General features: G+C 45.1%; 2 protein-coding genes across 3 annotated transcripts; one reads left to right on the plus strand and one right to left on the minus strand.

The window, feature by feature from the left end:
• Nucleotides 1–210: 210 nt before the first annotated feature.
• Nucleotides 211–9731, minus strand: tmprss13a (transmembrane serine protease 13a). Of its 2 annotated transcripts, none has more exons than XM_076141676.1 (13): nucleotides 9534–9731; nucleotides 6654–6828; nucleotides 6303–6413; nucleotides 5735–5917; nucleotides 4646–4772; nucleotides 4223–4318; nucleotides 3728–3771; nucleotides 3219–3381; nucleotides 2781–2953; nucleotides 2142–2240; nucleotides 1891–2033; nucleotides 1575–1727; nucleotides 211–1070 (listed from the first exon to the last, which is right to left on the minus strand). In XM_076141676.1, exons 1-13 carry the CDS (start codon nucleotides 9549–9551, stop codon nucleotides 1056–1058), a joined length of 1500 nt encoding a protein of 499 aa, XP_075997791.1. In that variant the 5' UTR covers nucleotides 9552–9731; the 3' UTR covers nucleotides 211–1055. The 2 variants fall into 2 exon arrangements, with proteins under 2 accessions (XP_075997791.1, XP_075997790.1); XM_076141675.1 differs by lacking the exon at nucleotides 9534–9731 and adding an exon at nucleotides 8137–8245.
• Nucleotides 9732–12497: 2766 nt separating this feature from the next.
• Nucleotides 12498–13644, plus strand: LOC142991619 (uncharacterized). The gene is made up of 2 exons (XM_076141690.1): nucleotides 12498–12588; nucleotides 12785–13644. The coding sequence occupies exon 2, from the start codon at nucleotides 12829–12831 to the stop codon at nucleotides 13588–13590; it is 762 nt and encodes a 253-aa protein (XP_075997805.1). The 5' UTR covers nucleotides 12498–12588; nucleotides 12785–12828; the 3' UTR covers nucleotides 13591–13644.
• Nucleotides 13645–15741: the final 2097 nt, after the last annotated feature.

Genomic DNA, 15741 nt, shown 5'->3' on the forward strand with positions numbered 1-15741 from the left:
TCTCTCTCTCTCTCTCTCTCTCTCTCTCTCTCTCTCTCTCTCTCTCTCTCTCTCTTCCCCCCCCCCAGACACACACAGACCCTTGAGCTCCATTTATGCCCCTGCTGCTCACTCTCTTTTATTCTAGCCTATATGTCTTAAAGAAGACAGTGGAGTGTTTTTTTTATTTGACTTATTTATTGATAATTCTCAGCGTTCCCAATTCCCACGCACATCTGACAAGAGGATTTTGTCAGCTATCAATGCCAATAAAATAAACACAAGCCAAGTTTGTAGAAAACATTCACAGTGTGAGTAGAAGAAGGTAATGTAGGTGTGTGTGTGAACAGTGTGCAAGCTCTCAATCCAAATTAAAAGTGTCTGCTGTGATTTCTAAGATGGTTGACAAAGTCCTGCATGGGTCCCTGAGAAACTCGCCGCACAGGCTGGGTTCACATGCTGCAATCAAGCACATTTGTTTGGTAGATTCCCCCTTCTGACCATCAGTAGCAAAGTCCAGATTGCTGTTTATTCTTTAAATGATGTTTCTCCTGATATTTAACTTCGTCTGACCAGCTCATCAATTTCAAATCTCTTTGGTGTAACACTTCGAATATTTACATTTTTACATTTTCAATTAAAATGAAGGGAATCTTGCAGCGGGACTCCAGCCTGAGGTCATTGGTGAGTGGGCAGCATTTCAGATAAGAGCTGAACAGATAAGAGAAGGTCCAGCCATCTTTACATCTACACAATGTTGTATAGTGTATGACTGAAATACAAGAGTGACTAAAAAAAGTAATTGATGTGTAAAAATTAAGGTTCAGGCAACATACACGACAGCCACACCAAAGGTGCATTAAAGTGCATTTTGTCATCCCAAGCTAGCATACCACCTTTTATCCATCCATCTATCTGCCTTCATAATCTCTTCAATAATGCAGTTTTCCTCCCCGAGAATGCTCTGCCTCTTGAAGACGACTTCATAGCGCTGCGGTCATGGGGAAGAAGGGAAGCAGGCCGCCAGCGGTCTTGGGACAAAGGAGGTGCCGAAGCCACAGGAGAGGGAGGTCACATCACAGCGTCTCTTTCTGCAGGGAGGCACAGCCAGCGTCAACATAAAGCATTAATCTAACTGCAGCTTTGTATTGTGCAGCAGAGCAGAGATGGATCACTGAACGCGTCTGATGTGTGATGATTATGGCTTTTGTGTGTTGGTTTCACTTTGCATTAAAGCAGAATGTGACGTCAGGTGTGAGCTGCCAGAGCCCAGAAACTGAAAGGCACCTGTGCTCATGACTTCCATTGTCTGTGTGGTTGAAAAAGATTGTAACAGCATTTTTCAGATAGATACTTTTCCGCGTGATAGACACTTGTTCTACATGTGGTTTACAGCCATCTTCTGCCTTCACAGTCACACTGACTCAGCTTTGTGCCTCAGCTTAATTGTCTGCACCTGTTGTTCATAAACAATCGGCAGCTTCAAAGGATTTGAGCTTTAGCTATCACTCAAACTGCATGTAACTTCTATATTCATTCAGGTACAGAAACAGTTCAGAGTTCATCAAATGAATGTTAGCCGCACCCATTCATACCTGCATCATGTTATAGATCCACGGCAGCATTTTGGTGACTCTGGTGTAAACCCCTGGCTTATTCTTTCTACCACAGCCAGTCCCCCAACTTGTGACCCCCACCAGGTACCACGTGTCCCCTGTCTTACACACCAGAGGTCCACCGCTGTCGCCCTGGAAAGTGAATAAGTAATTGCTGACACATTTTCCTTGGAAGCATCACAAGGAGTGTAACAGAGCCTGTAACATATGTGATGCAATGACTAAAGCAGTCCTGTGTCAATAACTGGGTCAATGGAGAAACTACAAGGAGATAGAAGGAGAGTGTGAAACTCACCTGACAAGCGTCTTTGCCTCCAGCCAGGTGCCCGGCACACAACATATTTTTGGTCACATGGCCGCCATACATCTCGCGTCTGTTACACATATTGTTGTCAATGATGTTCACAACCACCTCCATCAGAGCTTTGGAGGAGGTGCCTGCATGCGAGAAAACATTACAATTATTAACCAGATAAAGGTGAAAAGGTGACACATACAGGAGTGTCACAAAGTGCGCTGAATAAAAGGTTTATCACTCCAGCACACCTGATCCGTCAGCAGTGCTGCCAAAGCCAGAGGTCCAGCATTCCATTCTGTGTGGAAATATCTGGTCAAACCCTGGGAGACAAGCTGGCAGAACTTTATCTAGAATACAGAAAAAATGTCAGGCATTTACAGAAAAGGAGCAGCACAGCACAGACCAGATCACATAACCATTCATACAAGTTGCAGGTAAGAGACTGTTCATAGAACTAATCGGGTCAGCTTGGTGTTGGGTTAGTCTAGTTCTGGTTGCTGCACCATGTGCTTCCTATTAGCCAGTCAGCCAATGTTATGCCTTCCCAGGGAGTTGTGAAGAAGAGGAGGCAGGTGGCTGCATCCCGTGTCATGTCTGTCACTTTGGGATATAATAGCTGCTCTCGAGATTCTCAGAGTTTTTTAAGCGGAATCAAATATGGACAGATAAGCTAAGATAAGAGGTAAAATCCGCGTTTGTTACACTCGGTGAAAACTCTTTGTCAAACCTGGAGCCTGATGATATCATGTTTTGGATCCCAATTCTTTCTGTTCTCTTGCTTTTTCCATCTCTCATTTTCTCTGCATGAATCTCAGACACATTGCGTCAGGGTGGTTTACTAAACTGAGCGAATAAACGTGTGATTAAATGAGAATAAAGGGACTCACTGTTGAAGCTAACAGGTGACTTTAGTTTGAACAGAGCGATGTCGTTGTCGTTGGTCTTTTTGTTGTAGTTCTGGTTGAGAATGATCTTTCGGACCAAGTAGGGCTTAGGAAGATTAGACTGAGACACCGTTCCACCGTACAATCTCCACAGATCCGTCCTCAGATATGAAGAGCTGCAACACACAGAGACACTTTCTAGTGACTGTGCAGGGGCAAGCTAACCATGTTGGATTAGTTCAGGCACTTTTCAGAAGTTTCATCGTGCAGGTTTCAACAGATAGATATAGCAGATGTATAATCAGATATATGTAACATGTGCAGCAAATTAAAAACTAATAAATAAATAAACATAATATAATAACAATAATTTAAAACAAATCATAAACCCTGAAAGACGTAAAGGATGTATAGGCTAGTTTCCTTCAAGGGTAAAATCACCTTGGGAAGCAGTGAGCAGCGGTTACAGCGTAAAAAGGCGAGATCAGGACTGCTCCGCACACGTGTGATCTACGCAGGTGGGCCGTAAGCTGCCATGGCCACTGACCCACCGAAGCCGCGCTGCCCCCAATGATCCGGTTTGAAGACTGCTGCCGTCCACAGTCTGTGAAACCCAGAAGTTGTGTGAGACGGAACCATATCACACTGCTAAGACATTCCTCAGATAATACAAGATGAAGAGAGGGGTTAGAGGTTAAGTCGACCACAATTTGAATCGAAGAATTTCCTTGAATTATACAAGTAACTGTAGTAGTCATAATAACTGCAATTTCCTATTTCAGAACATTTTGGCTATATCCTAATGACAGTGAGCTCATAGAGGAAATCTTATGTTTTGTTCCTGACGTGGCAGATGGTCGGGTGTGCACCCATAGGTGCAATGTGCGCACTCGCGTGTATGCATGTGTGTGTTGGACACATGACTGTAGGAACAGATGGAGGCTCCTTACCGATGCACTTCAGGGAGACAGTCTGCTGGTTTGGACAGGAAGAACTATACAGAGAAGGGAGGACCGCGTGAGTATTTACCATACATTATTGTACATAATTGTACATAATAGTACATTTTATCAGATACTTTGTGGTATAACTACTTGGATAGAAGATTAAACAAACATCACCAGTTCATTTAAATGAAGCAAAATCTGCTGATATTTTAATTGTATTTAAACATATTTAATGGCCCAGCCCATCCTCCACTCTGAATCTATCCAGCCTCTGTTATCGTGTCTGTGACGTCTCTACTAGCTGGAACATGATTATCCAATTTTGTGGATTTGTATTTGCATTTTTACTGTTAGCATTTCTATATGTTAAGGGCAAAACCTGGCTTGTAAATATACTTCAAGTTAAATTAATAAGCAGTGCCAGTTTCAATTTAACAAGCATTTCACAAAGGGAGATCTCAGGGATCATGCAGTGTATCACAGACACAGATGACATACCTGACCTGGACCTGACCCTGAATAAACGAAGATGATGCGTTGGTCATCGTCAGCCCAATGGTCGGCTTGCCCTCAACTGGTTCTGTATAAAAGGTCCTGGGAGAGAGAGAGAGAGAGAAGGGGGGGAGAGAAAGAGAGCGTTCACCGTTTGACTATTTGGTCTAACATTGCCTGAATGGACCTAGAAACTCATTCTGGTTCTGTCACACTGAGATTCCCCAAGAACATGGGAGCAGAATCAATTCAGCACTAAACACACAGCAGCAGGTGTGGAAAAATTAGATGGATCTCTCAGAGTAAATTACAGGTTGGAGATAGAAGGCCCACGCAAGCTGCTGTCGAGATTGCGTTTGGCTGAATGAGCAGCATAATCGCTCCTCCGTGAAGCCTGGACGGCCTCTGGATGATGAGGGGGCTCTTTACTTTTTGAAGCCGAGCTGAGCGCAGGTCTTGTCGGCGAAGGCCTTGTCCCAGCCTTCGAAACACACTGGGAGAAAACGTCCATCTTGTGATGTCCTGACCTCCAGACGGTTACTGCTGCCAAACCTCACTGAAGAGAGAAGAAGATGAGGGAGACAAAAGAGAGAAAAAAAGCTTAGTTTCATTAAATAGTTTTGACCATTAAGCTCAATTATCTCACATTTAGAGAAACAACACTATGCCGTTTTTGCTGAATATTTAGTTATGTACATTAACTGGAAAATAGCATTGATGCAATCTTAAAGTGGCCACTAAATATAAATGTAAATGTCCACTCTCTATGTTTCAAACACGCAAATCTTCCATGCCTCTGTGATTACAGCCGAGGCGTTACGTAAAAAGTGGTGGCACCCATAAAATGCTCACTTTGCTTGACCAGATGAGCACCTGAGCCTCGTCTGGCTCCCTGGACTCCAGATGGTGAAGCTTAGTATATCAGAAGACATCGGTCGATTGATTGATTGATTGTATCTTTGATGTTGCATATAGAATTGGTCTCTAACATGGCACACAGCACTGAAGACAAAAGACAAAATCTTGTTCCATTCCTCAGCCCAGCATATAGAACAGAACTTCTCTCCTCTTTGCTTCTTCTTCTTCTTCTTATGTGTTATATGTGTGTCTTACACCCGAGTATCAGAGCCGAATCCCATCAGCTCTGATCACGTAGTGCGTCATAATCACTGCAGGAGAAAATTAGCTCTTTGAGGTGAGATGAGAGTGTGAACCCAAGTGAAGAGTAGAGAAAATAGAGGCGTCATGACACCAGGAGCGAACAGGAGGAGATGCTGCTGGTTCAATTGTTCATTTGTCATGCTTCAGTCAGTATTGGTGTTGTGTTGCATTGTGTAGTGAAAATCTTGCTAAATTGATGTGATGCCTATACTACATATGGATTATCTGCTCTGTTCTTGTATTAAACAGGTCTATAAGTGTGTGTGTGTGTGTGTGTGTGTGTGTGTGTGTGTGTGTGTGTGTGTGTGTGTGTGTGTGTGTGTGTGTGTGTGTGTGTGTGTGTATGTGTCTGCTCACCACAGTTTGTTTCATCGGTGCCCATCTGGCAGTCCTTCGTAGCATCACACAGTATCGTGTTGTTGATGCAGGTGTCATGGCTGGACTCGCTCGAGTCGCTATCGTCGCTGTCCTCACTGTCCTCACTGTCCTCACTTTCATGGGAGAAGAAGTCCTCAAACGCATTCTTGGTACCGTATCGCACTGTCGGTGAGGCAGAGAGGAATTTGATGATGATGTGCTGCAGTGTGTTTTTTTTATACGAAAAGTTTAGTTGAGGTATTTAGAGAATATTCATTTTTCAAGTTTTAGGCAAATTGAGCCTTTCTTCATAAAGTTACAGCGAAAGTGGATGAAATCTCAAATGAATCATAGTAACAGAGGGCCATCAAAAGACACAATGGCTTCCTGTATTTTAAAAAATCAAAAGGTATTCATATTCTTTCATTTTGTGGTTGTCTAGTGTTGAAAACCACAACTGAAGACTTAAGGCTTAACACAACTCGGTGTCACAAGAGATTCGAATAAATTACAGCAGGATATGAATATGAATTAACGGCAGTTGTCTGTATTCATGAATGCAGTATACCTCCGATCCAGATGCCAATACCCAGCAGGAGGAACAACAGTAAAGCGGCGCCCAACCCTCCAAAGCACCGCGCATTATTCGCGCAGCTCCTTGTCTTCTTCCTGACAGGGTCTGGAAAAACAACACAAACACATAAATGACCTACGACACGAGCCTCGCCTGCTGTGCATCTCAATGACCGGCTGACCAAGGTTATCATCGTGAGAGAGACTTGAGATGCAAAAATAAACAATGCTGTCCAAAACTAAAAAATAATTCCTGTCCTTTTCAGAGCAAAAATAAGAAAACATAATATTGAAACACAAACCTGGGGTGCTTTTAAAGAGTCACATAGGTCACGTATGTACTCACATGTGCTTGAGCCTGTAACAGGAGGTGCCACATGTGGAAGAGAATACCTTGGGATGTAGTAAGGCTGGCTAGGCGGGGTCCCCATTAGACCCCCGCCATTAACCACCTCCTCATAGGGCTTGAGGGGGGGCTGGGTGTGCATCCCATAGCCGTAGTAAGGAGGGGGGCGCTCGTTCTGAGGAGAGGGCGACAGAGGAAACGTGATCAGCAGCGCAGAGATCTTGACTGTTCCCTCAGCACACACACACACAGTCACAGTCACAGTGTGACGTGCTGAGTCATTATTAACTCCAGAAACCAGATGCCACAGCTTATTTGACCAATACAACCAGAGGCGCTCCTACCACATCAAGCAACAGCCCCCATGACAGTCAGAGGGGGTGTAGTCATAAGGAAACGGATTTGGGTGGTGTTTGGAATAAAACACCCTTTAATTGATTTACTAGCATTCAACTTCTTAATCTTAATTTTGACACGCAAAGGGTCTAAAGTCTAAACTATTTTGAATTAATTGCAGCTTGAGACACTGTGATGTGAACAATGTAAACGACATGTATGCCTCACTAGAAGACACTTTATAATGGCCTGGACATCAAAAGATGAAGATTACTTTTATTTTATGCGCAGTTTATGTAATTTGAAATGATAAAAGCAGGTAAATAAAAACAATGACATAAAATAAAATAAAATAAAATGCTTGAAACAAAGTCAGGATAAAAGCCCTTTATAGGTTTGAAAATAAAACAGAAATAGAAATAAATTAGACAGATTACCAAAAACAGTAATGTTTTTCAAACATTCATTTCCTCCTTCTTCTATTCCCGCAATTGCGCCGCCCCCTTTTGTTGTACCTGTCAGTTCCAGTATGAACAACAGACTTGATCATTTCCTTGATCCATACCTTCGGCACAAATCGCAGTGCGCTTACCCCGCTTAACAGACTTAGATTACATCGTTGTAAACTGCATGTTTTATAATCGGATTAAGACGACGTCTCAGATTTCTCGCAAGGGAAACTTTGTTTTGGCGTTCACCTGACAATACATTACACACATATGGCCTCGACATTAGAACCTGTCACCATTTCAAATCACTAAAATGAGAAGCTTGTCGTTGTTGGTCTTAATCACTCACACCCTCAACACACAAAGCTCATGTTCACATACTAGTCAAGCAACTAAAGCAAAATACATCCCATACATACGTACAGTACAGTGCAGTACACACACACACACTGACACACACACACACACACACACACTGACACACTGACACACACACACCCACACACCCACACACACACACATACACACACACACACACACACACACACACACACCTTCACTCATTACCATTTCCACCATTTCCTCCATTTCTTACTGCTTACACAGTTGGACTCTCACTAACAAAGATGTTCCGAGTCCTATAATCCAAATCCCACACCAAAGTCAATCAAATCAACCAAACCCTGTGCCTGGCTTACCATCACTTCGTTCCCATCATTGCATATGTTCCGACCTAATCTAAAACATACACACACACATAGGCACACATACACAGTGGGTCTCGTACACATTAACTCTCCCTCTTCTGGTATTTTTCCTCCTATTTACTTCCTGGTTTTGTGTTTGCTCTTGACGTTATAGCTTTCTTTTTCTGTTACCTTTTCCTTTCTTTTCCTATCCTACTGTACTTATCATCTGTCTATCCTTTTACATTTTTTTGCTTTCCATTCTGTCTGCGGGAACTGCAGGAACGCTTTACAAAAGCGTTGCTGTGCTCTTTCATTCCTGAATAACTAACTGAATTGCTCCTCTTCATGCTCAAATACGCCTTCATGTATACAAACAGTGATTTATTGATCCTGTGCATGTATGGGGACTCACTTTTTACCTTAATTACAGTGGGGACATGGCGTGCATGTAAACTAACTCGCATGGCATATAGAAAGTTAATTCCCGTCAGCTTCATAGCTGAAATCATTGTCGCTTCGTTGCTGCTTCACCAGTTTTTCAGGTGTGACAAACTTCTTTTCACACAAGTCATCCCAGCTGCTATGCGTTCCTGATTAAAGGTGATTTGTCAGACATATAGAATTGTTCTTGCAGGGCCACATACTGAAAAAAACCTGTGGGCTCGGAGTGTAACAAAGGTGTTTGAAAAGAGCATTTCTATTGCACGATGTTCAGGTTACAATATAGGTCCATAGGCTGCAAACCTGCTTAAATGGACAAGGCTGAATTCTAGCGGAACAGGTTCAAACAATGGTATTTATGAAATGTGATAGTTCCCCGGTTGGATCACCGGTCATTGTTTGTCTGCCAGGAAGACATACAGAAAATGAAAAAGACTAAAGGATCGCTTTTCATTTGAAAAGGTCAATGTTTCCACTACAAACAATTACAGCGATGCTAAGAAACCAAGTGACACATATACAAAGATCCAAATACAGGGCTGAAGAGAAATATGGATTTAAATCAAGATGGATTAGATTCCAGACAGACAAGACTTATATTCTGTTAATACTTATCTCTACTAACAGTTTAACTACTTTTTGAATAGATTGTAGAGTCTAGGCAAAAGGAGTTCTGCAGTTAAAATGTAATCCATTAACAGACAGACACATTTCGCTCATCCCTCACAGCATATTTGACATTTGGGAAGCCTACAATCACGTCATTAAACCAGAATGACTGATACTCTCCAAAATGCCTGAAGGCCACCAAAGTTAACTGACAACCAGTGGAACGCAAACAGAGCGAAGAGAGAAGAGAGAGTGAGAAAGGGAGAAAAATCATTCACAAGAGTCACAAGAGTGGATAAATGAGTATTGAGGAGCATTGAGGAAGTCTGAGTATTGATTGAAGGAAAAGAACCTACCGGGTCGGGCTTTGCCATCGGACTCAGGGCGCCAAGTGTTGGTGAATAGAAGATGGGAGGAGTTTTTCAGGCCTTTAGATAAATAGATAGTCACAAATGGTGTCACAATGAACACTTGTCTCTCCCTAGTACTCTCTCTCTCTATTGTTGCTCTTCATTCTGTTCCTCCCTGTGTTTTCCTCCAAGCACTGACAGGTAAGCCTGCCACCCGCCCTCTCCCACCTAAACACCTCCCACTCCCTGACCTCCAGCCTCTACAGCTCCTTCCAGCGCTCATTCTTCTCCTCACAATGACGGGCGTGCCCGCTATACACTGGTTTGCACCTGTCAGACCGGTTTTGTGATAGCCAGTCAGAGCCTTGTTGACGTAATTAAGCTACATTGTAGCTGGAAAGACAACAGCCAAGTCCTGAAGCCAGGCCGGGCCAAAGTGGTGCCCACACTCGTCGCTTTTAGACCGAAAAAGTTTGCATCCTGAATCCCGTTGTGTTCTGTATCAGCAAAGTGCTGTCGAGCGAACTAGTCACATATCCACATTTCTTAGAATTTGTTGTTGCGTTGTGGATTTGTCCGCTTCAGGTCAGAACATTTTTCAGCTCTGAACGATTTCTTTTTTGGTGAAAATACTTAGAAAGGTCCCAAATTAGTTCTGTGACAGTGACCTGACGTTGAATAGGTTTCACACCTGTTTTTGCTGTGTGTCAATGAAATGTAATCCAACAGTAAACTGTGTGTGTTTAACTTTTGTGGGTGTCTGAACTACTGGGTTCATCTTGATTTGGCTAAGTACATCTACTTGCTTACCAGGTTGCTTTTTGCTGTACTTTGATTGCTTAGCAGTAGTGCTTTAATCATTAGGCTATTGTTAGTATCGTTGATACTGTCTTTGATTGTAACGAGTTTTGCCCAGGTGACCCTTAAGTACCCTGTTAAATCTGTGGGAGGGGCCTGCACTCCTAGCAGACAATTTGCAATTGGCAATTAGTGAAGCAGTCTTTACTAAACTTTCATTCAGAAAGCGCCAGGCAAACGAAGGCTAGGCGAACAAAGGCAACAGGCGACTTTTTCAAGTGCGACTTCTTCTCTAAGGCCCCTAGTAATGTACTGTACTGTATATCTTCTACTAACCATGTGCTTTATTCCCACTCTCTCCTCTCGGCGGCCACACAGATACTGGGTCAGGCCCAGATGTCGTGACCCCACCAATCTTATCTACCCTTCTCTCTCCACTCATGTTGAGCAGGTGGTGGCAGGGGGGCTGTGGAACTGCCAATCTGCTGTACAGAAGGCTGAGTTCATCTCAGGCTACGCATCTGTGCTCTCCCTTAACTTTCTTGCTCTTACAGAGACCTGGATCACCCCAGAAAACACTGCCACGCCCGCAGCTCTGTCTGATGCGTACTCTTTCTCTCACACTCCCAGAGCTGCGAGGCGGGGTGGTGGTACTGGCCTGCTAATTTCCAAAGACTGGACATATTCTCTTTGTTCCCTGTCACAATTCTCTCCCTCCTCCTTTGAATTCCATGCTGTCACTGTCTCTCATCCGGTCAAGCTCACCATTGCTGTTGTTTATCGCCCACCAGGCCCTTCCGGGGACTTCCTAGAGGAGCTCGACACTCTTGTCTCTCACTTCCCTGACGACGGCTCCGGCCTCATCCTTCTTGGCGACTTCAACATCCCGACTGAGAAACTTCACCCTCTTGTTTCTCTTCTTGTCTCCTTTGACCTAGCTCTCTCCCCATCTCCTCCTACCCACAAGGCTGGCAACCAACTGGACCTCATCTTCACCAGGCACTGTTCTAGCGCTGACCTCTCCGTCACTCCTCTACATCTCTCTGACCACTACTTCATGTCCTTCACTCTCTCCCTCTCCTCCCCACCCACCCAATCTCCCCCCACCCGCATGATCTCTTCTCGTCCCAATCTACGCTCTCTCATCCCCACTGATCTCTCCTCTTCTGTTCTCTCTGCTCTCCCTGCCCCTGAATCTTTTTCTCTTCTTTCCCCTGACACTGCCACTGATCTTCTTCTCTCTACCTTGTCCTCCTCTCTGGACTATCTCTGCCCCCTTATCTCCAGGCCTGCACGCCCAACTCCACCGGCCCCTTGGTTGTCGGACTCGGTGCGCACTCAGAGACGGAGCTTGAGAGCGGCTGAGCGCAAATGGAGGAACGGCAAACTCCTGGAGGACCTTCATGCATTCCAATCGCTACTTTCCTCTTTCTCCTCCTCTCTCTCTGCTGCTAAAGCTGCCTTCTTCTGCACGAAAATTCAAACCTCTGCTTCCAACCCCAAAAAACTCTTTCAAACTTTCTCATCCCTTCTCCAACCCCCACCCCCTCCTCCTTCCTCCTTTCTCCTCCCAGACGATTTCGCCAACTTCTTCGACAAGAAGGTCAACGACATCCGATCCTCCTTCCATCATCCGCCAGCAGTCCTGTCTCTACCACCCTCTCCATCATCTCCCTCTCTGTCCCAATTCTCTCCCCTCTCTGCCCAGGAGGTCCTCCAGCTCATCACATCTAGCCGCCCCACCACCTGCTCTCTTGACCCTGTCCCCTCCTCTCTCCTTCAGTCTGCTGCACCGGATCTTCTTCCCTACCTGACCCACGTCATCAACACGTCTCTGGCCTCTGGCTCTTTCCCCTCTGCTTTCAAGACTGCTAGAGTCACTCCGCTTCTAAAGAAACCAACTCTTGACCCTTCAGACATCAAGAACTACAGACCGGTATCCCTTCTACCCTTCCTATCTAAAACTCTTGAACGTGCTGTCTTCAATCAACTGTCCCTGTACCTCCACCAGAACAACCTTTTGGACCCCCACCAGTCCGGCTTCAAGGTGGGCCACTCGACCGAGACGGCCCTCCTGGCAGTGACCGAGTCACTCCAAACTGCTAGAGCGAACTCTCTCTCCTCTGTCCTGATTCTCCTGGACCTGTCTGCAGCATTCGACACGGTGAACCACCAGATCCTTCTCTCTACCCTTGAGGGAATGGGTGTCTCTGGCTCTGCGCTCTCCATGTTCGCGTCCTACCTGACAGGTCGCTCCTACCAGGTAACACTGAGAGGTTCTGTTTCGAAGCCACGTAGGCTCACCACTGGGGTTCCGCAAGGTTCGGTTTTGGGCCCTCTTCTTTTCTCCCTCTACACAACATCTCTTGGTTCGGTTATCCACTCCCATAACTTCTCCTACCACTGCTATGCTGATGACACCCAGCTGATTCTGTCGTTTCCTCCTTCTGACGCCCAAGTGGAGACGCGCATCGCTGCTTGCCTGGCAGACATCTCGGGGTGGATGTCGAAGCACCACCTGAAGCTCAACCTGGACAAGACTGAGATGGTGTTTCTCCCAGGGAAGGGCTGCCCGCACCGAGACCTGGCCATCACCATAGATGACTCCGTGGTGACGTCTACTCGGACCGCGAGGAATCTGGGTGTGACCCTGGACGACCAACTGTCGTTCGCGGCAAACATCGCTTCGGTGACGCGTTCCTGCAGATTCCTCCTCTACAACATCCGGAGGATCCGTCCCTTCCTCACCGACAAGGCAGCGCAGGTGCTGATCCAGGCTCTTGTCATCTCCCGCCTGGACTACTGCAACTCCCTCCTTGCTGGCGCCCCGGCTTCCGCCATCAGACCTCTGGAGCTCGTCCAGAAAGCTGCTGCTCGTCTGGTGTTCAACCTTCCCAAGTTCTCCCACACAACTTGCCTTCTCCGTTCTCTACACTGGCTCCCCGTAGCTGCTCGCATCCAGTTTAAAACTCTGGTGCTAGCCTACAGGGCAGTGAAAGGAACAGCTCCTTCATACCTCCAGGCTATGGTCAAGCCCTACACCCCCGGCCGACCACTTCGCTCTGCTGCCTCCAGGCGACTGGCTGCCCCGGCGCTCAGCGGCCCCTGCTTGCGATCGACGCGGTCGCGGCTTTTCTCTGTTCTGGCACCTCAGTGGTGGAATGCTCTCCCGACTGATGTCAGGACAGCGGAGTCGCTGCCCATCTTTCGCCGCAGGCTGAAGACCCATCTCTTCAAGAAACACTACCCGGATCCTCCCTCTTAGGACATCACCTACTCTGTCCTAGCTCTTCTGATGCTCTTGTCTTCTAATCTGTCATTTCTAATCTGTCCTTTTGTTTTTGTTTTTTCTCATTCATCATAGTACCTAACTTATTGCACTTCTACTCTAGCTCTAGTTATGCTCTTAGCTGTTGGTTTAGGAAGGAAATGCGCTTACGATTTCTTGTGACCTAAAGTTCTTTTATCTACCTTTGTTGAACACACTTATTGTAAGTCGCTTTGGATAAAAGCGTCTGCTAAATGACCGTAATGTAATGTAATGTAATGTAAACTATATTTCAATGACATTAAATGCAATAAGTAAGGAAGAAAGGATGCCAACTGACACTGAAATCCAATCGGCCTACCGCCGCTGCAACAGTAAATGTCAATGTAATGAACATGTGATTGTTTTAGCCTCACCCCTCCTCTCCCTCTTCAACTGGAGCAGGATGTTACAAACCCAGAGTCTGAAACTTCAAAAATCCTGATGACATGTATCTCCTTGCATCACCACAAGAGGGCGACATCGTCATTTTCTCACCTCTCTTTCCAACGACCTCATACACGAGTCCCTTCTCTGATTCTGAGCCAAACCGTTTGATCTCAGACGTGTATGTATACATTGCAGAGGTCAGGGTTTCCTCAGTCTGCAAGAGTGAAACCAAAAGCCACACAGGGGACATCAAGTCTGTGGTTTGTGCTGCAGCGCCGGTGTGTTTCCCTTATGAGGAACAAAAACCAGTGCAGTCACATGTAGCGAAACACAACATGGGAATTTCACTGCTAAAGGTTGAAGTTTTCTCATCAGGTATTTAGTACCGATTCACCAGAAACACAAAGAAGTGAGCTGGTTTAGTTGCTTCAACTGTTTACTTCCTATCAGCTCCAGATCCAGATTTGACATGGAAATGTTTAGGCTATGTTGGAGGAGTAAGTCTACAATACACAATACACAGGCTTACATACAGACATACATCAGCATCAGAGGAGCTTTATTGATCCTTGTATTGCTTGGATTTGACAACTACAATCATCTGAAATAGCTTTTTGAAATGGCCACATTCCCCTATTGTTATGATTATGACTATTATGATTTTTATGATCAATACAATTCATATGATTGTTATGATTATTATGGCCATTATGGTCACAATGATTATTATGTGTGTTGTGATTATTATGATTATTATGTTGTTACTGAAAGAAAACAACTTCAGAGGATCAAATAATATTTAGTTAGTTAGTTGGTAGATCAGTCAGTCAGTTAGTCAGTTAGTTATGGCTTCCTCTGTTTTAGAAGAGAAATAGAAACCGGTTCCTCACACCATCAAACGTCCTCCTACCTACAGCAACCTTTCAACGCATTCCATCGACCAATCTGAGGAAACAATAACAGACAAGACAAGTGGCGGTTCTGACTCGCACACAGGTCATATACGGTGCAAAGCTGCGACTCCACAGGGGCTGTGGTCTGTCACACACCACAGCAGCAACAGACACACACTGACGCTCAGCTCAGGGCTCCACTCTCTCACACCACAGAGTGTGTCACATTGGTATCTAACTGATCATTTGTGATTTACAATAACAGGAGTGAAAAATCCATCACAATTTATAATGGTCTGATTCCCTCACACACATCCTCACACTCACTCTGTCTCTGAGTTCTTGTGTCTTCTCTTGCGTGTGAATTTTCATGGCGTTCACCCTCCAAGCTACATTCATGTGTTGGTGTGCAGCCAACCACAAAGCTGGTGTAGACAGACCATTTCTTACAGGAACAGACAAATAAAGCACTCACACTCACACACACACACACACAAGCCAGTGCAAACACATACAAAAACAGGATATATACACAGGGGGAAATTACATGACTTGATATTAAAAACTGAGCAATACAAACTTTCATAGCAAGAAAGCAGAACGTTTCTCATGTCTTTCATTGGGTGAGACAAAAGTGAAAGGGGGATTCCTGGACTCTTCCCTTTTCTGCTCTCAGCCCGGCTCTTCTCTGAGTGTATAGACTGACAGCAGCTTCTGCACGTCACCGATGTGGAAAGGGGAAAAGGCAAAAGAGGAAGGAAAAAAAGTTTGCAGAGAGAAGAAGGAGCGACGAAAGAAGAAGCAGGAAACGCATCAGCTGAGAGGG

Source organism: Genypterus blacodes, unplaced genomic scaffold (assembly GCF_046128005.1).
Source record: "Genypterus blacodes isolate CSIRO-AG114 ecotype Tasmania unplaced genomic scaffold, CSIRO-AGI_Gbla_v1 ptg000003l_1, whole genome shotgun sequence".
In the NCBI taxonomy this organism is placed as follows: domain Eukaryota; kingdom Metazoa; phylum Chordata; class Actinopteri; order Ophidiiformes; family Ophidiidae; genus Genypterus; species Genypterus blacodes.

Bases quoted from the DNA above. Each gene is read 5' to 3' on its own strand.
- tmprss13a (XM_076141675.1), bottom strand. From the start codon at position 8,229: ATGTGTACGAGACCCACTGTGTATGTGTGCCTATGTGTGTGTGTATGT. The intron at 4,773-5,734 runs GTGAGCAGACAC...TTCTCTCTTCAG, and splicing joins CACCGATGAAACAAACTGTG to TGAGGTTTGGCAGCAGTAAC. The intron at 2,954-3,218 runs GTGATTTTACCC...TGTGTGTTGCAG, and splicing joins GCTGCTCACTGCTTCCCAAG to CTCTTCATATCTGAGGACGG.
- LOC142991619 (XM_076141690.1), top strand. From the start codon at position 12,829: ATGTCGAAGCACCACCTGAAGCTCAACCTGGACAAGACTGAGATGGTG.